The sequence below is a fragment of the Meriones unguiculatus genome, chromosome 8, assembly GCF_030254825.1.
Source record: "Meriones unguiculatus strain TT.TT164.6M chromosome 8, Bangor_MerUng_6.1, whole genome shotgun sequence".
Lineage (NCBI taxonomy): Eukaryota > Metazoa > Chordata > Mammalia > Rodentia > Muridae > Meriones > Meriones unguiculatus.
In genome coordinates this window covers 12,594,460-12,619,943 of record NC_083356.1, presented here as the reverse complement: position 1 = coordinate 12,619,943, position 25,484 = coordinate 12,594,460, and the positions used below count along the sequence as shown (strand labels likewise).

At 41.2% G+C, this 25,484-nt stretch overlaps 1 protein-coding gene across 1 annotated transcript in view; it reads right to left on the bottom strand.

Moving 5' to 3' along the window:
• Syt10 (synaptotagmin 10) overlaps positions 1-23,212 on the bottom strand; it is a 67,288-nt gene extending 44,076 nt beyond the window's left edge. Inside the window, exons 1-2 of the mRNA XM_021663112.2 lie at positions 22,897-23,212; positions 5,129-5,486 (exon numbers count right to left, since the gene is read on the bottom strand). Coding sequence (XP_021518787.1) covers positions 5,129-5,486; positions 22,897-23,047 — 509 coding nt within the window. The 5' untranslated portion in view covers positions 23,048-23,212. The remainder of the gene's footprint in view (positions 1-5,128; positions 5,487-22,896) is intronic.
• Positions 23,213-25,484: the final 2,272 nt, after the last annotated feature.

The following is a 25,484-nucleotide window of genomic DNA, read 5'->3' as shown; positions in this document are numbered from 1 at the left end:
TCCTTGTGAGAAATACCATGGAACTTTCCAGGACTTATTTATTTACATATAGAAGAAGCATCCAGTCAACCTAAGATTAGTGCCTATATATTAAAAAAAAAAAAAAAAAACCAAAACCAAAAACCAAAACTACTTATTACTGCCATAAAACTAAGGCAGTTTCAAACTTGTTCTTTGATGGTTGTGTTAGGTACAGCCTTGATTAGAGCGGGTGTCCCATTTAAGAACAACAGCATCTCCACACATTCAATACAACCCTTTACCTGGGGGCTTGTGCATTGACTTCATGACCACGTGCCTTATGAACTTTCACATCAAGACTGACTTCAGCTTTGTCTATTGTCCTGGACAAACATTGCTCCTTGACATCCTAGCTAGCTACATATTTTTTCAAATGCTCCCTTTATTACTATTATACCTTGTTTTCTATTCCTTACAGTGGCCTGGAATGAGTAAGTTCAGTGTTTTGTTGTCCTTTGAAAGAAATTTAATTTATAAAAAAAAACCCTAAAGTAAATAAAATTACACAGGACTCAGAGTTTTACATAATTTTTCATTTTCCTTATAACAAGGTACATTGAATTATTCTTTGTGCATGGTCATTTCATGAATTGTTTTTTAATCAGTCATAGCTAATTCCATCAGAACATTTAGTCAGTTCTAGATTTATCTTATATACATTTCCTTGCTTTTGTTCATGTTCAATTAGATCTCTCATGTGTTCTAATAATTTCATGGGTCCTTAGAATCCCTGAACTGTAATGAACCTATGTTCATTCTGCATCTTCAACAAATTATTTTGCCAGTGACTATTCATTTCATCCTTACTGGATTAATGAACAAACAGAAAACTGGTTTTCACACTCATTCTGTGAGTACATCACCATTAACCTCTTTATAATTTGAGCACTGTGTTCCCCACCACCTCAACTGAAATGGAGCAATTGTCAATCAATCAAAAACATACTCTTGACAATTACTGTGTACCTACACAGTGCTGGCAGATAGGAGGGTTTAGAGGAAGGTTATATGCCCTTACAGTTTGAGAGGTTAACATTTGGAAACAAGTGACTTGTACTGAACACGTTTTTGAAAGCTTTTGTATATCTCAGCCATGATGTTCAGGCCTCCTATACTTTGATTCCAGCTGACTCTGCCTCTATTGCCACCAAATCACTCTTCTGTCAGCGGTACATTGTGTTCTATGACTTCATGGAAGTGTCTTTATCAGCGAAACACTCTTAAGTCTCCATGGAAAATTTATGGGCTCCTATTTGTCTCTCTTCAGCGCCGTGACACTTTTTCATGACTCAGCTGAAAATAATCTCTCTGTGCTCTGAAGTTTACCATCCCAGCGACACGGTGACATTTAGAATTAGTTATGTTTAAGTCAGTATCCCATGACGTATATTTCTTTACAGATCCCTGGAGTCTTCAAGTAGAGCCAGTACAGAACACATTGCTTACACCCAGCAGTAAGCATACACATGTTCTTAGTAAATGAAGGGTCAATCAAGATGAAGATATGAGACTTTCAGTAATGAAGAAACACACAAGTGAAACTGAGAAGTTTGTTCAATAGCTGAAGGGGTCAAATGTCCAGGGATTTGAAAACGGGGATGATAAATCAATTTTTTTCCATCGTCCAGAAATGCTGCTAATTTCTAGACTTGTCAGAATGTTATTTGAAGAGAATAAGATTATCCCTCTATTCAACAGAGGAAAGAATAATTGAAACTTAAAAGAGCATGATGTCATCTCTCATTTGAACAAATAAGACGAGGAAATGGAAAATTAAAGTTAAGTTTATTTTGTACATGTGTGCATGTATATGTATGTAGCTTTGATTTTGCTGTATGTCAGGCAAAATTGGCATCTGAGCTGGATGATTAAATTTATCATGAAGTAATCTCCATTTCATGTCCAATGTGACTACACAGTGGACTCTGCTACCTCCTCTTTTCATATAAATACACAACATGAAGAATGGTTGATGTAGATGAGGATTCGTGAGAAATGGAAGTGATGAAATGTTCTACAAGGCATTCATCTCCATGCCAAGCATATTTGGAATCCTGTCTCTAATAATTCACAGTGGCCACACTCACTTTCAGATCTTTAAGTAAGTGGAAGATAACTTAAGCAGGAAATTAACTTTTAACTCCAAACTACTTTTCCTCAGCCGTCTTTGCAACTCAGTTTTATTTGTATAAAACCCACATTATGTTTAAAAATTGAAATATTTCATCCATCTGGATAAATTTGAATTCTCATTCTTCGTAGCTTTCATTACATCAGGCAAAATATTTACTCTTCCTGGGCTGTGGCTAATTCGCAAACAATAGAGACAATTACAGATCCTTAGTGCAGCATGGTGAAGGCACAGCAAGGAAGGGGATAAGTTATCTAAGGTCTCCTTTCATCTTCCACAACCTCCCATATAGACAAGGGCACTTCAGGAGGCAGGTGGTAAAGGGGCATTCTGGCCAAATCACTGAGCTGTGTAGTACTGTTTGACTTAGACAATACCAGATGTGTGCAACCTATTTTTATGTTTTCTAAGACACAGAGAAAAAGTTTTCTCATTTAATAGTTGTGTTTTTTTTTTATAAAACCACTGAAAAATCCAATAATAGAATTATTTCTCTTGACTGCCAGAGACTATTCTGTCTCCAGAGCCCAGCCTTCATGTGTGTTTTCAGTACATAAGTCTTTCATTCTCCCTTATCTAGGGAGAATCAGATAGATTCTTTATACTCAAATGACAGTATTTTTGGAGATACATTTTCACTCTTACAGTGTTTTCCAAAACAGAATACCTACATCATCTTCATCACCTGGATTTGTTTAAGTGAGGTGTATGCTTATCAATTAAGGTTGGATAGTTCTGAACACCATGCTGTCATTTAGTCCTAACTGTTAGGACGGTAGCTCCTCTCATCCTGTTTTACATTCTCTGGTCTTTGTCAACTGTTGTCTTGGTTACCTATAGCAAACTGAGGGCTGGAAATATTGAGTGGAAAATTTCAGAAGCAAACAATTCATAAATTTTAAAATGAACATTGTTCTGATGGTGGTGACTTATGATCACTTGGCTCCGTCTCCAGGGGTTGTGACTCACTCTACTGCCCTTCACATCCATGCAGTTCATGTCATCTGGTTCCCGCTCACTAACATATCATCTTGGTTATCAGATACACTGCCGTGGTAGCCATGTGTGCATTCAAGTTACCCTGATGTAGAAGCCCAACACAAGGCCACAAGGCCTGCATCATTCATTTCCCTTTATTGTATCATGAGGGAACATCACTGCATCTCACTATCCTATATAATAAAATACAATATTTGGAGACAAAGGGTCCAGATGCATACAGCCTCAGGTACCGTCTGTTCTGCCTCACTACCTATCGCTGTTGTTGCTGTCACTTCACTATAGTTGTGTACACATAGAAAAATAGAGCATTTATAGAACTTGGCGCTTTCAGAAATACTTGGGGTCTCAGAACACACATCTGGCAGACAGGGGAATGCACTCCTTTTAAAAACTGCTTTGTCAGAGTCAGAGGGGGCAAAAACGCCACAAGAAGACCCACAGAGTCAACTAACCCACACCCATGGGGGCTTAGAGAGACAGAAGCACCAACCAAAGAGCATGCATGAACTGGACCTAGGTCCCCCCACACATATGTAACCAACAGGTAGTTTGATCTTGATGCTGGTCCCCTAGTAAGATGAGTGGTGCTGACTATGACATGGACTCTGTTGTCTGCATTTTCTCACTTCCCCCTAACAGGGCTGCCTGGCCTCAGCGGATGAGGATGAGCTCAGTCCTTATGTGACTTGATGTGCTGGGGTGGGCTGGTGGTGGCATGGCTCCATTTTTCTGAGGAGAAGGGGAGGGAGGATACATGGAAGAAGGTGGGAGGGAGGGACCCAGAAGAGAGGAGGAAGGGGACTATAATCGGGATTAAAGTAAATATATAAATTGAGCAAAAATTTGAAAAAAAAATTAAAACTGCTTTGTGACTTTCAGCGGTAACAGCATAATTATCAAGGAGGCATATGGGATCACTTCACACATATGCACACAGTTTCAAATGACCATAAATGCCACTGCTTAAAAATGCTCTCAAAATAACTAGCTAGCAGCTGTTGCTTGCTTGTACATTTTAACCAGCACAGCAGGCTAGCCCGAGTGAGAGCAATACCTGCGTTCCTTGCCCTGAAGTTCCTTACGTCCGTGGTTACAGTCTCTCGCGCATCTCTCTGGAACACGTTTCAGAAAGAAGTGTGTGCTGCACGGTATATCGCTGACATTTCTGCTCCTATAGAATTGCCTAGCATGAAAATTTCATCTATGTGGGCTCAGAGACAATGCAGCCAGTCCTGATGTGACCTGATAGACTAGGATCAGATGGAAGGGGAGGAGGACCTCCCCTATCAGTGGACTTGGAGAGGGGAATGGGAGGAGAAGAGGGAGGGTGGGATTGGGAGGGGACGAACGAGGGGCCTACAGCTGGGATACAAAGTGGATAAACTGTAATTAATAAAAAAATAAATAAAATTTAAAAAGTGCATATTTACGCTTACAGTTTAGGAGCTAACTAACTGTAGACTAAAAGCTATCCTCTATTTTTATTGTGAGCAGCTAGGCAGTTCTGGCGAGTGTGCTTGTGTGTGTGTGTGTGTCTGTCTGTGTGTGTGTGTGTGTGTGTGTGTACTCCTGCTTCTGTGATACATGTTTTCAATGACTTTTTATTTACCATTAATTAGTTAACAAAATTAAATTGAAAACTTGTAAGTGGCAGCTGTGAGCAGATGACATTCCGAGGGCAAGAGTTAAATCACTAGTGTGATATGATTTCACTGAGACCCCAATTATTACCAAATCCTTTCCTCATGCCACTCCCTGTCTGCTTCTTTGCCTGATTTCTCTCCCTGCATCCCCTTCTGTGTCCTACCCTTTGACTCTGATTGCCTTCTGTGTTCATGCATCCCCTTACTTCCTGTTTCTCTTTTCTCTTTTCTCCTCCCATTCTCGCTGTTGATTTTTCCCTCTCCCTACTGGAGTGTTTGCTCTTCTGAAACCACACCCACACATGGGATCACATCTCTGGCCATTCCTTACCGGGATGAAGACGTAGGCTCAGTGGTTTGTCTTTGCACTCGAGCATGTTTAATTAAATGTTCCTTTAAAGCAGTCTGCACTTCTGCTGGGATGTCAGGGGAAGTGTGGCTGATTTTTATTGCAGGCTCAATAGCTTTTGGTGCTGGTTTTTCATTTTCTTCAACCTCCTTTTTCTCTTCAGTCTCAAAAACTTCAGTTGGAGCACGTGACATGCTTTGAGGAAGGGCACTGACGGTGGGGGCCACAAGTTTGCTTTTCCAGCATGGCCAGCATAACTTCCAGAAGACGAAAAGGGAGACAACCAACAAGGCCAGGCCACAGAAGCTTACAACAACTGCTAACAGGCTGACTGAAATATCTGGAAAAAAAAATCACAACAGAAAGCACCATCAATAGACATTATAAATAAAAAGCAGAAATGGTGACAAAAGTGATTAAGATAATGTGGGGAATTGAAAAGTTTCATCAGATGTAAAATTATCAGCTGAACTCAGGAAACACAAGTCATATCCAAGCAGACCACAAGGGATTCAAGAGTCTGTAAGTCAAGGTTACCAACTGGCCTCCTGCTACAAAGTCAGGAAGTTAAACTCTGAAGCTGTTTATGATAGAAAAGAAACTATTTGTTTCCTCTTTGATTCAATGATCTCTTTTCCCTGTCTGTTTAGAGAATAGCATTAAGTACTAGTCTATCTTTCTGTACAATAAGTGATGACACCATGCTATGAGTAGACTTTCAAACTCTGTGTTTTCTAATAAATTTGTATACATGTACTTCTAAGTTACTATGCAGGTGATTTTAATAAATGAATTGGTCTATCATCTGAATGTGCCTTCCTAAAGCTATTTTTTTTTTAATTCTAACTCCCAAGGCAATGGCATCAGGATATAACAGTTAACTTCAATTACCTTGCGTGATTTTGGAACTGCCTAAGAGATTATAAGGCACACTTCTCCTCGGCATGCCTATGGGCATTTCCAGACAAGGCTAAAACTTCGAATACTGCCATCCTTTAATATAGTGACTCACATTATGGTGAGCCCAATTATAAAATTATTTTGTTGCTACTCTATAACTGGAATTTTGCTACTGTTAGGAATCATAATGTAAATATATGATATGCGGGATATCTGATATGCAACCCCTGTGAAAGGGTTGTTTGACCCCCCCACCAAGGGGGTCGTGACCCACAGGTTAAGAACAACTGACCTAGACTCCGAATGACACCGCCTTACAGTCTGGAGATGCAAATAAACAAATGGGAAAGAAAGGAAAAGTCAGGTGACGTCTAACATTCGCATTGTCTGCTTCTTGCCCTGTCATGATGGACTGAAGAAACAGAGTAAAGCATTCCATTCCTCAAGCTGTTCTCGCAGATACTATATTCACCACAACAAAATGGTTGCTAATGCATAGAAGATACAGCCCCTGAGGAGGAGACTGGGTCATGAGGGGAGAGCCTTCATGAATGAGATTACTGTGCCCTTTAAGATAGGTCCAAGGGAGCTCTTTTGTCTTTCTAACACACGAAGATTCAGGAAGTAGTTGCTACCTATGAACCAAGCAAGAATAGGGCTCAGCTGCAATACGTTTCCTTCAAAATGCACGGGTTAGAGCTTTAATTCTTCGATGCCAGCATTGGGAGACAGGACCTTGTGGGCGGTGGGCAGGAGATAAGGGTGGGGCCTTCAGGAATGGTTCCACTATAACTCTGGAGTTTTACCTCTTTGGGGACTAGACTAACGGGTCTGAGGGTGGACTGTTAAATAAGACTGCTCTGAGCCTTGCATCTTCAAATGTCTATCATGAGCTGAAGCAGCAAGAGGCCCTCACTTAGTGGAGGCAGACTTATCAGCTTCCAGGAGGATGAGTCAAGATGAACCTCTTACCTTCATAAATTATCCAATCTTAGGTATTCTCCAGTGGTAAAAAAAAACAAAGACAGAATCTCATAAGCTACTGAATCTGCCAGTAACTTAACCTTGAATTTCCCAGCCCACAGACGATGAGAAACAAATTTCTGTTTTTTTTATATGCTGCCCAATTAATATTATTTTGCAAAAGCAATCTGAATAGGCTAAGAAAAACTATTATTCAGGAATTTTGAAATATCCCTATTAAATAACTCTACCATGAATATATGTGTATCATGTGAACATGATTGAAATACAATGTAAAAAGTTCAGGCTGAATAAATAAATAAGTGAAGGAAAAAACAACAACAAATTTTCCTTTAGAAGAATTCTAAGAAATTTATGTATATAGTTTATATTCCAGGAGAGAGTATAACTCCTCACTTCTTTGGTGTGGGTTGCACACCCTCATGGTGATATTCTCTCCAAGAGTACTACTGACAGAGATGGTGATGGAAGTTGACAGTGATGAGCTGTGGTCACAGTAAGCAGCCTTGACATGGAATAATGTAAGTGGTTCTTTGCTTACGTAGTCATCATGCCTCATACCAACAGCTCAAGTTTAATCATGACAAAAAAAAGAATCAGACAGGTTTCAAGAAACAGACAGTCTGAGAAAATGCAAACATCCCTTCTACAGACCATCAAGGACAACCACAAAAGTTCTGGAAAAAATGTTCCAGCCAAGGGGTATCTAAGCAGGTCTTAAATTAGCCACAAAAATGGAGTAAATCATCGTGGATAGGGTCCTGGAATAGAAAAAGACCATTAGCCAAAGGTGAAGAAAATCTCAAAGAGAAAGGTATGGACTTTAGTTAGTCTCCCAATACCAGTCTGTGAATAACAATGTGTCATTTTAGTGTAAGGCACAAGTATTAGGAGAAGTTGGGCATGGATATGAGGGGAGCCTTTTCTATGTTATTTTTCTGTAAGTCTTAAACTGTTTGAAAACATGAAGTCTAAACAAAAAAAAATTAATCTTCCCATTTCCCATTTTTATCTTTCTAAAGTGACCCAAATCTGCCACATGGCATTATAGCATTATTAAAATTTTGAATGTCAAATAGATTCTCAATAAAGGACAATTTTTCTAGATTTGATTAACCTTATACTTTTTTATTACCAAATTTATTTATGCTCAATATCAAATATAAATCCAATTTCTTCTGTTTGTTTTAAGTAAAAATGTTAGAATATATCGTAGACTGATTGTGCCTCTCTCTTATCCCTTTCTAAATTTATATCTTTATGTAATAAGAGTTAATGCTTCAAAATATGACTATGTTTGAGAAAGGGGACTTTTGGTAATTATGATAAAATCAAGTCATATGAACCAGTCTTCCTTCATTGACTCTTCTGTGTAAAGAGAAGAGTGAGTACACAGATATACACAGACAGAAAATCTCATGAAGGCATAGGGACAGTGATGGCCATCACTCAGGGTTTCTAGTGCTGAGATAAAACTCCATGACCAACCAAAGTACAAGCTGGACAGGAAAGGGTTTATTCAGCTTATACTTCCGTATCACTGTTTATCATCGAAGGAAGTCAGGTCAGTAACTCAGACAGGGTAGGAACCCCAGAGGCAGGAGGTGTTTACTGGCTTGCTCATCTTGCTTTCTTATGGAACCCAGGACCACCAGCCCAGGGACCACCACCAAAACCCCCTGAGACCTCCCCCACCAATCACTCATTATGAAAAGTCTCCACAGACTTGCCTGCAGCCTGATCTTATGGCGTCATTTTCTCAGTTGAAGATCCTTCTCTCAGATGACTATAGTTTGTGTCACACTGACATAAACCTAGCCCTCACATTTACCAACTACAGAAGCCTCAGAAGAACTCAGCCCTGCCAACAGCTTGATCTCACATTGCAGCTTCCTAGATGGGGAAGTAAGCTCCTGTTGTTTAAGCCTTTCATCCTGGAGTATCTTTTTTTGACAGTCCTAGTACACTAGTACCAAATATCTCCAAATTCCTTTAAACACTGTTGTGAATACATGGTGTCATGGTCATATGCCTTAGAATTGACCACTGATGCTAACTGGATATGTATGTCCAAGTCTGGCATTTATAGACAAAAATATGTCTTATAAAAGCCTAAATATTTATAATTACATAACATTGTTTTAATATAAATCATTTACTGCATAATTCTTCCTTCAGTTTGCCTTTTTATCCGGAAATGAGTTCTAATTTCTTGTTGATGTAATTTTTTATAATAATCCATCCATCGGAACACACACACATATATATCTTAAGCCCAGTGTTTAGGAATGTAACACAGCTAGATAGAGCATCTTTGCATCTTTCTTCTTGTGTGAATATTTGTGACTGATTTTTCTAAAGCAAAAGTCTCAAAATAGAACCGCTCGGTCAATCGTAGACATATTTCGTTCTACATGATATTTTCGAAGTTCCAAAATGAGCCCCAAACTTGTAAAAGGGGCACCATATGGGTTTATAAGTTTCTACAATTTTAGAGAAAAAATTGTCTCTTACTTTTCACTAATCTCCTAAAGCTTTGTTTTCTCCTGACTGAAATGAGAGGTCATTCTAAAATTGAAGCTTTTTTCTTTTCTTTTCTTTTTTTTTACTACTACCTAGTTATGAAAATAAAATGTATTTGAAATGCTGTGCCATATGGGCATTAATATTTTCCTTAATTTTCTTTATGCTTACTGGAGCAACTGCTGAGTGCTTCCTATTTGTATCCTGTTGATAAGGAGGGCTTTATTTAACATTCTAGAGTTTATTTTTTTACTGTTGAATTACTCATTATTATTATTATTATGAGGAAAAGGAAAACATGAGATTAATGTGCTTTCTGTCTATTGACTATATTTTAAAAGAGAGTAAAGTTAATGACATGTGCGCTATGGTTCTAAAATACTTCATTGTTTGGAAACATTATTGCCAAAGCAGCAGGGTTGCAAAATGGGACCAAGTAAGAGGTGCTGTAGTCATGAGGGACCAGGTTTAATACTGGACTGATGCTTTCCCAAGAGTGGTTAGTTACTGAAGGATAACTGTAAAGCTCATGAGCTCCAGCCCAGCACAAAGGCCCTTGATATCAGACTTCTGATCCTTAGAACTATGAAAAAAAGGCTGTCCCACAGAGGTAGCCTTGGTATTCACCCATATTCACTTCAGTTAAGAGCCCTGTGGAAACCCGAGTACAGTTTCCATTTTTCTTCTATTATTTTTCTTTCCCAAATATCACGTCATTTTGGAAATCATCAAATACTTCTGTGAACCACCAGGACATTTCTAATAATGATAAGTTGTGCTGTCAGCACAAACAGGACAGCAGAAGCTAACAGGTCTTGTTCTCGTCGCTGAGGTGTATACTCATGCCACATCTTTCACTCTCTCATCCCTCTAGATAAATCCAAATTTCTTAGGACATCCAATGGTGTTTCTGTGCTTCTGCTTCTGGCTATGGGTCCAGCCTCACTATCTGTTCCTTATTCCAACCAAGGTTCCTTTATCATGGTCTTTACTTTAGAGGCGTCCTACAGCTTCTGCTTCATGCACACCCACCGGGCACTAACGTTGTAATTATGAATTGGCCCATCATATCATTCTTTTATCACAAATTCCTAAAATATAATGTATTTGAAAATATTTTCATTTGGACGTCAGCTGTCAATATGGCATGTGCTACCTACGATATTATCCAGAAAGCAAACATTGTAATGGAAGTTTTGCTTTCTTCGTAAACTCAGTTATGTCGTGTAAATAAATGTGTGTTTGTTTGAATCCCAAGTGTGGGATTTTAGTTCCACAGCTGTTAACTGTCTCATTGGAGGCACGGCTTTCGTCTGCTGTGTGCGGCATGGAGAGGGACATGGTCCAGCAGCATGGAGAAGAGTGTGGTCCAGGGCTCTGAGGATATAAATTGAGAGCCCAGAAAATATTGGTGGGTGCAGTGTTGGTGTGTGGTGTGTAGCAGTCTGGAGAGACCCAAGAGATGGACAGTGTGGCAGTTTGGAGCAGACAGACAGAGAGAAACACTTCAGGACTGCTAGCTGCATTTGCTGTTGAAGGAGATTGGTATAGTCCTAGAATAACCCATCGACCCCAAACAGCCGGGAGAAGTAAAGGGGTCCATGCTCCGTCTCCCCACTAACCTTTTCTCTCCCAGCTAGGGTTAAAGGGAGATAGAGGCATAAATACCCCAAATAAAGTAGAGGCTCTCTGATCACCTTCCCCTGGGGGGGTGCAGCTTTGCCAGGCCACAGAGGAGGACAATGCAGCCAGACCTGATGAGACCTGATGGGGTAGGGTCAGATGGAAGGGGAGGAGGACCTCCCCTATCAGTGGACTAGGGGAAGGGCATAGGAAGAGAAGAGGGAGGGAGGGTGGGACTGGGAGGAGACGAGGGAGGGGGCCACAGCTGGGATACAAATTGAATAAATTGTAATAAATGATACTAATAAAAAAGAAAAGAAAGAAAAAAACGCACACTACAAAACATAGTACTATTATCTGTGAGCACATACATAACTGGGATCACTGTAGGCCCTAATAATATACAGGGTTAATTAGCTAATGGCAAGTCAGGTAAGTTACTAGTGTCTGATTGCTACAATTCACAAACTCCTTTTCAGTTTTATGGAGATAGGACTGTTGAGTTCACTCCTGTTTCCCTTCTCCAGGCAGTCTTGTCTTACCAACACTCCTATCAGTGACTTTCAGTCCTTCAGACTGGAGACACACTTATTCATTCTTCTAGGTTCAGTGCCAAAAAAAAAATGTGAAGTTATTGAAAACATGCATTGGCAGTTATGTGACTGCCAGGTCTTCCATCATGACAAAACACCTTCAAATGAAGGGAGGGTTCTTTTGTCTCACAGTCTCAGAAGGGTCAGCCCATGGCTGTTCAGCCCCATGTGCTTGAGTAAAACACTATACAGGGGAAAGCATGTGAGTCCTTCACGGTACACGGGAAGTAGAAAAGGAAAAGGGGCTGGGGCTCAGATACAGAAACCCTCCAAAAGCCAGGAGTGGTAGCTCAGGTGTATCATCTCAGCATTCAGGAAGTGAGGAAGGAATGACACAGGAGTTCAAGGAAGCCTGAGCTAGACAGTGAGATGCTGACTCAAAAACTGCACACACACACACACACACACACACACACACGTACACACACGTTTCCCAATAACACAGGCTGAGTGGCCTTCTTTCTCCAGCTGCACCATATCTACAGCAGTTTCTACCACATTCTAAAATGGTATCACCAACGGGAGATTCGGTATATAACGCAAGTCCGTGGGGGACATTTTAGATTCAAACCTTTACATTTAAAGAGCTCCTCCAGAGTCTGCTGCTTTCAAGCTGGCTAGATGGCTAAGGGGTTATTTGGAAGGATTATGCAGAAAGCCTTTTCGAGGAAGACAGAACCCTACACGTGTCTTGCGGCACCATGGACACACTGGCATAGCTAGCTATTTTACCACAGTGAAACTTTGCGGACATTACTTATGTACAAGTATTAAAAGTCAGAGTAAATGCTTATTGCTAAGGTCATTATGACTTAATACTTTACAACAAAATTAATTCAGAGAAGTACTGTCATTGAAGGGATAAATGAAGATCTAGAAAAATTTTTAATGATTTTTTTCTCTTTTTTAAATTTTTTATTAATTACACTTTATTCACTTTGTTTCCCCCCTGTAGTTCTCTCCCTCCTCCCCTCCCAATCCTTCCCTTCTTCCCCCTTCTCCACACATGCCCCTCCCCAAGTCCACTGATAGGGGAGGTCCTCCTCTCCTTCCTTCTGATCCTAGTCTATCAGGTCTCATCAGGAGTGGCTGCATTGTCATCTTCTGTGACCTGATAAGGCTGCTTCCCCCTCAGAGGGAGGTGATCAAAGAGCAGGCCAATCAGTTCATGTCAGAGACAGTCCCTGTTCCCATTACTATGGGACCCACTTGGACACTGAACTGCCATGGCCTACATCTGTGTAGGGGTTTTAGGTTATCTCCATGCATGGTACTTGGTTGGAGTATCAGTCTCAGGAAAGACCCCTATGCTCAGCTTTTTTGATTCTGTTCCTCTCCATGTGGAGTTCCTCTCCTCTGTTTTTATAATTGTGATTATAATTGTGAGCTGACGCAGGCTTTTTAAAAAATTCAAATGCAATATTTCAGCATGCTTAAGTACTGACGACGGGAATTGTTTATTATTTATTTTATTTTGTTTTTTATTTTTTAATATTAGTTCCAGTTTATTAACTTTGTATCCAAGCTGTATCCTGCTCCCTCATTCCCTACGAATCTCACCCTCCCTTCCTCATCTTCTCCCTGTCCCTTTCCAAGTCCACTGATAGGGGAGGACCTCCTCCCCTTTCATCTGACCCTTGTTTATCAGGTATGTTTAGGACTGGCTGAAAAGTCCTCCCCTGTGGCCTAGCAGGGCTGCTCCTCCCTCGGGGTGTGGTCAAAGAGCCAGCCATTGAATTCATGTCAGAAATAGTCCCTGTTCCCCTTACTAGGCTACTGAGCTACCATGGGCTACATCTGAGCAGGGGTTCTAGGTTATATCCATACATGGTCCTTGGTTGGAGATACAGTCTCATAAAAGACCCCTGTGCCCAGATATATTTGGTCCTTGTGGAGCTCCTGTCCTCTCCAGGTCATACTAACTCCCTCGATGAAGGGAATTGTTAAATAATACCAAATAGAGCACAGTAATAATGCTGAAGTCCCATGAAGAGTCTGGGGCAAAGGCAAAAGAATCTTTTACTTTGGTTTTCAAGAAAGACAACTCCATGCAGTTTTTATTACTATTGCTCTGTAGTACAGCTTGAGATCAGGGATGGAGATACCTTCAGATGATCTGTTGTTGTACAGGATGGTTTTGGAAATTCTGGGATTTTTGTTTTTCCATATGAAGTTGAGAATTTTTCTTTCAAGGTCTGTAAAGAATTGTGTTAGCATTTTGATGGGAATTGCATTGAATTTGTAGATTGCTTTTGGCAGAATGGTCATTTTCACTATGTTAATCCTACTGATCCATGAGCACAGGAGAGCTTTCCATCTTCTGATATCTTCTTCAATTTCTTTCTTCAGACACTTGACTTTTTTTTTAAGTAGGTTTTTCGCTTGCTTGGTTAGAATCACACCAAGGTACTTTATGTTAGTAGTGGCTATTGTGAAGGGTGTTGTTTCCCTAATTTCCTGAAGAATGCAGGGAATCATATGAAAGAAGGGGGAGTTAGTAAGATCTGGAGAGGACAGGAGGAAAGACAAGATGGTCCTGAATGCTGGTGTGATAATATATCTTAGGGCAGGAAAAGTAAAAAGTTCTTGTTTAGAACTATTGTTTTTTCCATTCAATCGTCAATTAATTTGGGATGGTCTTTGGCAGTGGTTTTCAACCTTCTTAATGCTGTGACCCTTTTAGTACATTTCCTCATGTGGTGATCCCCAGACATAAAATTATTTCCATTGCTACCTTGTAACTGCAGTTTTATAGAAGAACAATGTCTCAGTTCCTAAGATCATTGGAAATAATGTGTTTTCAGACAGTCGCAACCCACAGATTGAGAACTGTTGGTATATTGATGATTAAGAGAATGGAGAAATAGAAACAAGAGACTGTAGAGAAAGGAGGAGAAGGATACATAGAAAAAGCACGGTGTTCTTGGGCAAGAATCTGCCTGCTTCAGAAATCTGGAAGCCATGGCTGCTTCTGTGTAAGGGTCAGTTGGAGCTCTCTGTGAGTGGGGCTTTTGGTTGTTTGCTGCATGACTTCCCAGGAGAATGTGATAAATCCTAAGGGCATAGGTGCTTATATTTATGAAATGACTCAGGCCTAAGTGTGCTTCTGTCCTCAGTAGTAGGGGACTCGTGTGAAGACATAGGCTAATGGGTGGGATTGAGAGTTGGAATATTTAAATTTGTCAGTCAGTGCTGTTCATCCCAGTGGCTCAAGTTTGGGTAAGATCACTAAAGAAGCGAGGTGAGGAGGAGAAGGGGCGACTGTGCCCAGGGCAACAGCCTGAACAATCAAGTGCCTTTGAATCAAGTCACTCACTGCAATGGGAAAGTTTTAAGAGTAGACCTTCTGGATCTGAAGTTTTTAGTCTCCAAACAATTGAAGAGATTTCATTATATAACTGTCATCGTATTGTGTCTTGATAAGATTGGAGGTAAGTGAAGCTTGCAGAAATTAGATTAGGTTTCTAGACAATCCGATTAAAACCGTGCAAGCTGTGGTTTGGGCACGTACATTTGAGTAACTACTGTTCTATCACTATGTAGACACCTCTGTGTGACTGCGCATGTTCTAACTTATTATCATGTTGTAATACAGCAAAGTAAAGCATTAGCATTCTGAAGAAAAGAAATGCTCTAGGAAGGCATGTGTCTTCAGAAAACTTCAGATAAGCGGAATCTTGATGAAGACCAACTGATACTTGGTCTCCGCATTTCAAAGTTTGGCATTCATTACGGCTTGTGAATGCATCAGGTCTGACTGCCTTCGACACACGCACCTGGAAGGGCATACACCGAGTGTCATGCCCTCAACTCAACAGCTGCTGCTTGGTTAATACTATTTCTACAGGTGTCTTTCTGACTTATTTTAGTTTCTTTTTTTCCCTTTATTTTGTTAGGGAGAGCAACTGCATACTTAAACTGCAAACAAGGACAGACTCAGCGACACCGAGGAGTTTTTGCTCACTGGCCTGTTTCTTGTTCCCAGTTTTTCATGGAAAGCTACCATGCCCACATCCCAGGTGTCTTAATGAAAATATCCAGGGAGAGGGAGGATAACAGGCTACCTTACCATGGTTTTGGAGGATACCGCTTAGTATTTGGCACATCAGACTTCTGCTCACTTTCTAATGTTCCCATCTTCACAATTTAGTCAGAAGGCCACCCCTCAGGCTCAACTGAGCACAGAGAATTCCATACCCACGAAGGAAAGGGGATGTGAAGACTGGCAAGCAATAACTGTTCCTCATTTCTGCATTAGATATGTAATACAATCAGCATGCCCTTGCACCGAGCCTCTGAGGAGTTCCATTTTAATTTCATTTCCCCTTGCCCTTCCTTTGAGTTACAATAAATGAAAAAAAGTTTGCATTAATACCATACTTAACTGATGATAAAATGTGTACTTTAAAATATTTCCTGTTGCTGAGGTCACAGTATGTCAGTGATTCTCAGCCAGTGGGTTACAACCCTTTTGGAGGAGGTCACATATCAGAATCCTACATATAAGATATTTACATTACGATTCATCCCAGTAACAAAATCACAGTTATGAAGTAGCAGTGAAATAATTTTATGGTTGTGGGGGTCACCACAACATGAGGAACTATATTAAAAGTTAGAAAGATTGAGAACTGATACAATATATATTAGCAGTTATGGCTTATTAAGGTTTTTAACACCCAGGAAGCTACTGTGGGTGTAGTTTGCCCATGCCAAAACGAAAGCGTCTACATAAAAATCCATGTAAGATTTCAGTGTGAAAAAAATGTACTTCAACAAATGGTCATGCCATCTCCACTAAGTTCTTAGTGGAAATTGGTAGTAAAGGTGATGGGTAAAATGTATTTGCCAACATTGCTAACATTCAACATTTTGAACAGAAAGCTACACAGAACAATGGCTAATGGATTTTGTATTAAGTTGAATTCCTTTTAGAAAGAAATGAAGCACCAATTCTCTCTGTGACACTGTCTGAAAAATGGCTAAAGAACAAGGGCATCATGGATTCTGAATTAAAAACCTACTTATAAGAATCAGACTCAGAATTCTGGCTTTCAGGGCCAAGGTGTAGCTCAGTGGTTAGGAGTGTTTGCCCAGTATACACAAGACCCTGGATTCAGTTCTCAATATTGTGAAGGAGAATATAAAGCTTTAACATTAATTCAAATCTACTTATTTCTTTTTGGATTTCCCCCTCTTGAATGTTTAGGAAAGCGATACATGATTTAAAAATCTGTTTAAATTTAAAAGACATTTTTCTCTATATATGATATAAAATTTTCATGTAATAAGAAACATTGGCCCGCCACACCTAAGGCTCAAGGAAACACTGCAGAAGAGAGGGCAGCCAGATGGTGAGAACCAGAATATCAGGGAGTTTGCTGTGAGACTGTGTTACCTCAGAATGTCAGGAGCTACACCCTTAAAGTCTCACCAACACGGGTGCCTAAAACATGAGCTGAACACAGACAACAATGGACATGCTAAAGGGGACAGAGAAGAGTCCAGGAGGCCTTATCCCTACAGAAAGAACTACAAGTAACAGGAATTCTGGGAGCAGAAGAAGTAATCTTCTCCAGGGAATAGCACACCAATTGTTTATCTAATACCAAATCATCAGCCTGAAAACATGCATACAATAACATTATATAGACTGAACAGGTTCTGTTTAGGATTATACATATGTATATATGTGTACATATATCCATATAATAACAAAGAAAAAAGAGGCCATGAATTTGGAAGAAAGTAAGGAAAGGTCTGTGGGAAGGTTTAGAGCAGAGCAATGATTCTCAGCCTGTGGATCATTCAGATGTATTAACAACTCCTCCTGAAATAAATTAGAAATCACAATAAAATTGAGAATATTTAGCCTATTGTTGCTATAATTCTAAGGGAAGACTAAAGAGAAGACAATAGCTAAACAGACAAACTAACTAACAAACTGGTAGTAGTATTTCTTATTTATTGATAATATAAAAAATCTTTCCTTTCATCCTTCTATCCCAGAAGTTGATGCCAACATTATCATGGCAGAACTTCACAGAGGAGAAGAAGGAGGGGCTGGGGAGAGGCCAATGAGAATTAGCTATCCCGCAGAGCTGAGTGGAAGCGCTCCTGCAGCTGCTCTGCTCCCTTATATAAAATGAGGTAACACCATCAGAGCCCAGCACACCTTCTTCAAAGTACTTTCAATCATCCTTAGGTTTCCGGCAATACCTGACATTTTTGTAAACGCTCTGCCGATAGCTGCCACACTGGTTGTTCGAAGAGTAACGACAAGAAGAGAAATCTGCACAAACTAGAGATGCACCCGTGTTCCCTAAGGGTTTTCCACCAGCCACTGGTGCGGAGTCCGTGGCTTTATGGGGCTGACTCTGCACTGAGCACACAGATAGGAGAATGCGTAGTTTTTCATAATAGTCTACTGGACCTACAGTCCTCTCGGTTCTTACAGCTGGGGGGGGGTGTACTTAGGGTACATCTGATACTATAAAGCAAAGAAAAATCTATTGTTAGTAATAAGAAACTATATCTTCACAGAGGGATTAAATTTCTAAACTTGGTCAGAGCAACTGACACTGTACAAGTTGGAAGTGAGAAAGTATAATTTACTGACCTTTATCAAAACACTCATTATCAGGAGCATGAACCAATTTCAGAATCTCCGAGCAGAGGAATTTAGCTTCTTTGCATTGTCACACTATTTTCACTGTCTCACAATAATAAATCTTAGTAATAATATAGACTATTGCTTTCTTAATTTGTCAAGAAAATATACAAATCTGAGTTTTACTGATTTTTAAGAGTAACTAAAAATTAGAAAAAAGAATTTATTTTGTTTAACTTTCTCCATTACACAGTTATCTATGAGCATACAAAAAGAGTCATGTGTGAAATCATATGAATTCAACACGAAATACACTAAAAACACAAAAATCCTTTACATTAGGTTGGAGAGATTGTTCAGGACATAAGAGCACAGATTGCCCTTCTAAAGGACTTAGCTTTGGTTCTCAGCACCCCCTGGCAGCTGACAGCCATTTGTAATTTCAATCGCAGGAGATATGAATCCTCTTCTAGCCTTTGTGGGCACTGCCTACACATGGTATATAGATGATATAACATGCAGAAAAAAAAAAACAAACCAGCCTTACAAATAAAATAAAATGAGAATCTTTTACATGATCTCGTTAATATGAATCAATTCTCCTTAGACCAGAATGTGGCTAAATAGTTGTATTGGTACCTTCTCATATGCTACAGCCAACAGTATATAAATGGTTAAAATTCCATGTTTACCAATGTTTCCTGTAACAGCTGAGATTTAAGAAGCCTGGGGCTTTTAAATGTATTCATCAGTAACTACTTGTAATTTGTGATTAAAGTGTAAACTCTTTTTTTTTCTTTTCCCTTTTGGCTTTTGTTTTCATATCTGCAAAATCGTGACTCCTGGTTAAGCTGGAATAACTAACAAAAGTTTTAATGATGGGTTTTTGTTCCATCAAGTACTCTCTACTTAAGGAAAGTCACATGGCTTCCTTTATTTCTGGGGAACATTAAGGAAGCCATTTTGTTCATTGAGCAAATTATCTATCAAGTCTCTAGTATGCGTCCCAAATGCTTCCGACACTGGGGCTGAAACAGTAAACTAACCTCTCTCTTCAAAGACACAATACTCTAGAGATTTAAAGTGCACATTAATCCTATCAAAGTAAATCCAGAGAGTCCTGCTATGCTCTCAGTATATGCTTTCAGACAATAGCCATTGAGTGGCTCTGATTCATGACTTTTTTTTTTTAATAATGGTACAAGAGATAAGTTAGAAATCATATTTTGAATTCAGAATGTTGACTTTTTCTCAAGTTAGCAATATTGGTACAGTCTTCTTGTGATATGTGTCTGTAGGTTGAAGTAATGATTTGAGAAAGGGGTCAGACTTTCAGTTCAGTGGGCTGGGTTTATTAAGTCCACTTTAGACTTTTATTGGCAATCTCTGATTGGGCCACAACTTCATCATAACTCAAAGGACATCTCTTTTATACAGAGATTTCTAGTTTCCTGGAATTTCAATAAACTAAGTACACATACCATATGACACTTACTAAGTAAATATTTTTTGAGTCTTTAGAATACATCCCAGATTTTCTTAAGCATACACTTATGGACTTAACGTGAACATTAATTGTATCAATGCCGATAAGAAAGATTTTTGTTAAGTATATGCTCAACAATACACTTCTAAATAACAGAATGAACTTGAAATAATTTGTTTAATTTTTTAGAACCTGTATTCCCATATTAAAATTATAAAAAACAAAATTGAAACACTGATGAGTTAAATGCTTATTAAAATTTTTATGTTAAGGTTAACTGTCCACAGTGGTGTTGGTGTGACTGTGAACTGGAATGGTCTTGATTAGAGGTGGATTTGGAGTTCTGACTTTAAGCAATACAAATTTCTTGAACTTAATAAACTTCTAAGCAGCAATCAATGACTGGGCAGAAATGAGCCTAAAACCAGTTAAAAATGATTATGTTTACTATTGTAATGATTATATGTTAATTATAATATAAAACATTATTATGAATACTATTATAATTATATACTATAAAATTATTATACACACTCTTATAATGTTTATATATTATAATTATAATATGACATGTTATTATGTACACTATTACAATTATGTACTATAAAATGATTATGTATACATTATAGTATATCTTAGAAATAACACCAAAATGAACCTGTCTTTGCATTTCCTTTAAGCTTTCTTGATTATGTCATGTTGTGCACTAAATGAATTTGTAGGGTATCATATCCATTTGGGGGAAGAAGATAGTCCATCCGCGGTTTTGCTGTTGCTGTTGTTTTGTTTTTAAACTTCTCCCACATCTAATTTCCTAAAACTTACACCCGATGCACTCTGTAGTACTCTTGTTGTACTGCATCGTGTTGTGTGATGTTGATTCATAGAATGACTTTCAGAAAGCTTGTAAAAAGGGCAGCTGAGTTAGCATTAGTCACTACAGTCTAAGTACCTGAGTTTGATTGGCTGGACTGCGGAGCCTCAGAGGCTGCATCTCTGTCTTAGTGATACATGCAATTCCTAACTTCCTTACTGTGGTAATGGCTTTCTGTGGGATTACACGAACCTTTCTTTCTCTTGCTATTACTGTGTGAAAAAATGAAGAGTGATGCAATTTCACATCTCAAGATTGTGACTGTACTGCAAATATAACACCACAAACTGGTTCCGTTAAAGGTGAACCACTACTATTTCAGGAAAAGTTACTGACATTCTCCTGCCTACCACGCAGTCAAAATCAGTTATTGGAAAGGGCACACACTGTACTAAATTCTACGGAACAACAAGAATCTGAGTGGCTAACTGACACAATTAAACATTTAGCAGATAACCATCGACTCATTGATATTGGCACACTCCTTTAAAAGTAGAGCAGTTTGCTTTTAACTGCTTTTCACAATTTACAAATGAAGAAAAGCAGAGGACTCTTGTTTATCTTCATACATCATGTGTAATTTGTGGACTGTGCTTCTCTAGCGAGAGCTACTTTCTATGTTCACATATCGGACAGGATATCTCACTTTTATAGTAGCACCCATATTCCTTCAAGAGAGAAAAATGCACTCACGATTGTTTTAGAGTCTTTTTTCTTCATCTCCCACCCCCAAATGAATGTCTTATGAGAATTAGCGCTATCGTTATGCGATACAGTGATTAGGGAAACCTCAGAACTCTTTCTCCACATTCCATACCATGATTTACCTTGAATTTCACAATCTCAAGTTTTGGACGGTTTAGATCCTAGTACTGTTACACTTTCCAGTAGTCATGCAATTTCCACACTGCTAGCCAAGGAGAGCCAGGCAACCACCTCTTGGTGTGTGATCACAAGGGCCAAGAAAGAATCAGAATTAGGAGTGATGGCCTGGAGGCATCAACTCTTAGCGACCAAAATGCATGCCCTTAGAGTTAAGTATATGCACTTCCTCCACTCTGAGCCTAGGCTTAATGGTCACTTAAAGACATTTCAAGAAGGGCTTACTCTCTTTACAGAGGTCTCTACAGTCCCAGCACTTTGATTCCTATTACATGTTTAGCATATCGCACACAAGCACACAAACACAGGCACACTGTTTCAATGCCCCCTTCCACTTCCTCAGCTTCACTTACTAGTAAGAATCTAGCACCCACTAAACAACAGAACCTACTTCTGGTTGTTGTTCACACATTGAACGAATTGAATTGAACCACACTGACAGCAGCAATAATGTATCATTCTGCCTGGTTCTGACAAGCTCCGACACCCCCCCTCTCCGCTTCTGCTGCCATCGCAGAGCATTTGAGAACCTTGGAGGCAGTCCATGTAAACAATTCGAAGCTAAACCGAGCCCAGTCCTGTCCCACCACACTCTCCCTTCCTTTGTCTAGCGCTCAGGGTGACCAGTGGAGGAACCACCTTTCCTTCCTCTCCTGCACCTCTCTCCTGACTTTGGGTTTGTACTTACCTGTTGCCCTGGCTACCCTGAAGCCAGAAACCCTTGCCGGGAGACCAAACTGACCCGAGAAAATAAAGCGAATGCTACAAGACTCTCATCAGGAGCCACTGCATCTCTTACGGTGATCAACTGACCCCAGGGTCCCTCCCCGAGCCCTCTCCCTCGTCATTTGCTTCCAAGGTTCTGGACCCAAGTGAGTAAGTAGTGTGGAAGGGATTTAGAATCTCTTTTCCTGAGCGTCAGGTGTCAGTAACCCCCACGCTTTAGCCATTGCTGCCAAGAAACACTAGAAAACCATTTATGCGTTATGAAAGGGCTTGGAAGCTCTGAAGAGCTGGACAGGTTGCATCCGAAAGTTACAGCTGAGGGGTCCTTCCTGCGTTTAGAGCCAGACGCACGCACGCAGCGTGGTTCCTTGAGGCCAAGCGCGGATTCTCCCGCCAGGCTGGGTGGTCCAGCTGCGCCCAGCAGGACAAGCCAGGGCACCGAGTCCCTGGGGCGCCGGGGCAGCAGGTCGAAGAGCGCGAGAGCCTCGTGGGAGCCGAGACCCGGGCAAGCCTGGCAGCCAGCCAGGAAGGCTGCCCCGAAGCCCTTACCTGTGCCACCTCCGCCCTGGCCGGCCCTGTCGGCGGGAAAGATGCCGGAGCACTTGTCCCACTCCACCTGGCCCGCGAAGCACAGCTCGGTGATGATGTGCAGCGCCTTCTGGCACAGGCTGCTCACGCCGTCCTCCTTGCGGAAACTCATCTTGGCTTCTGCTCGCAGCTTCTCGGCCGGCCGGAGGCTGAGCCCTAGGAGTTGCGAGTTGGCCCCATGGTGGCGGGCGAGGGCGCGGGAGGGCTGCGCGCGGGAGCGGCGCTGCTGCCCGCTCTGCGCCGGTCCCCGGAGCGCTGGGAGGCGCGCGGGGCTCAGCCGGGCGCGGAGCTGGGGCGGCGGCGCGCGGAGGGAGCGTCGCCTTCCCGTCGCCCGGCGGCGCGGCCAATGGCAGGGGGGCGCGGGCAGCGGTGGCACGCCCCCCCCCCCCGGCCCTCCCGCGGTTCCCACGCACCTCCCTGAGCCCCCGGCACACCTCTTCTGCCCCCTTTTCAATCCAACTTTCCTACTCCCTGGTCTTTTCCCAGATTCCGCAGCGTTTCAAAAAGAAAGAAAGAGAAAGCCATAGCCCATGCTAGACCTGTTGATTTTTATTTTTTTTTTAATAAAAGTAACCAGAAGACAGGCTCATCCAAAACAGAGTGACACCTTTATACAATTTGTTTTCAAACGACTTGGAACAAAGATGGTTTGGGAATTGGGGACCCGCTAGGTGAGAGCACTTTATCACCAGCCGTGAGGTTTACCTGACACTGAACAGGAAATTTTGAATTCATTGCATTTATCCCTCCTAGGTAGATAACAGCCATCCACCGGGGTTTTATTTATTAAAATCATAACTCGTGACTGAGAGGAGCGGCTTGATCCTTGTTTCTCCTCTGCTGGCGGCTTCAACACACTGCGAAGACTTCTGCGTCAAAGCCTGAGCGTGTGTGTGTGTGTGTGTGTGTGTGTGTGTGTGTGTTGGTTAGGCTCAGCGCAATCTGCTGCCGGCACGCGCTTAATTGTAAAGAAATTGTTTTGAAGTTTTTTTTTTCTTTCCTCAGTGGGTTTAGAACAAAGGGCTTTAATCCTGGAATAATGAATCCCCCCGTGTCTGAACTTCTCTAATTCAAGTGTTTGTAAATCACCAAGAAGCTGAATATACAAAACAAAATTAGAATACAGTTGCCACAGGATATGATAGCTGCCTAGTCCTTGAATTCGGTAGGAGGTCTTCATTCTCCCTCCTGTTACCCGTTTCCAGTTCCCCAGGCTCACCCAAGCTTTGTAGTAGACAGCCTGACAGTGCCTCGACTTCTTCTTTGTCCCCAGGGCCAGGGTATAAAAGCTTCTCCCGCAGCTTTGACCATCAGCTCACCGCTTTGGCTCAGCCTCTAACCCCCTGAGGCACGCCCTGGAAACCTTTGGGGCCATACCAGTTTGGGAATTAGGGAGGCAACTCAACCTTCCATTTTCTTCCTGTGCTCCATTTCTAATTACCCAGACTCACCCCCAGGCCTGCAGCAGGCCACCTCCTGGGGTCTCTCTTTGCTCTCTACCTCAATTCCCAGGGGGCTACTTAAATCCTGCCTGCAGACCCACCACTCCCATCTAGCTTCTTGGGTCAGCTCCCCTAATACCTAGAAACACTTTCTACCCCAGAAACTCCAGTGGCTACACCTGACAGGGCCTCAGAAGCACTCCTGACCAGGCAACCTCTTAATCCTTTCGAATAGAGTCACCCCTGGTGACCACTTATTCAAATCTATGAGCCTTGGGGAGTGGGGGGGCATTTTCATTCAAGCCACTACAGGGGAGGTGTACTGAAATGGACAATCAAACAAGGAGGAGGAGAATTGAGGGGGGCAAGAGAAAGGATACAAGGAGGGAGAACTAAAACTTAGATGGTAACTTACTACAGTAGAAGCTTCTGAAATATATACATATATGAAGGCGATCTAACTGAAATTGCCAAATAATGGAGGAAGCAGCGCCCCACCTGGCTACCCCTCACCACTAAATGAAGCCTCCAAGTCCAGGAATAGGTTACATCTAACAGAGTTGTTGTTTACAGGGGCCTCACGAAAACCCCCAAACAACCCAAGCTGTTGCCAAGGCTTTTGGCGGCTCTCCACCAGCCGACAGCAAAGCTCTATGGATTAAAATAACACCGACAGAACGTATTGAACATGGAGAAGTCAAACTATTGCCTGCCTAGGACCGTCACCCCAGGGACTAGCGTTGATGGTGTTGGAAGGTACTTTACATGCTTCCGAAGGAGAAAAATAAACACTAAGCCAGCTACAAACCCTTCCATCCACAGTTGTGGCAGTAGTGGCACAAAGCTTATAGAAATAACCAACGAATATCTGATTGAGTATAAGTCCTACTCTAGGAGATGGAACTCATACCCAAATGGTGTTTGGGTGGCCAAGAACCTGAGGCTAGACAGACCAGGGCCATTCTGCTCTACTCATAGATCAATGCCTCCCTGCTCAGCCGTCATCAGAGAAGATTCCCCCTGTCGCAGATGGGAATTAAACACAAAGATCCACAGCTAGACAGTGTGCATAGAGAAAGGCTTTGGAACATTCAGTCATTAATGGGA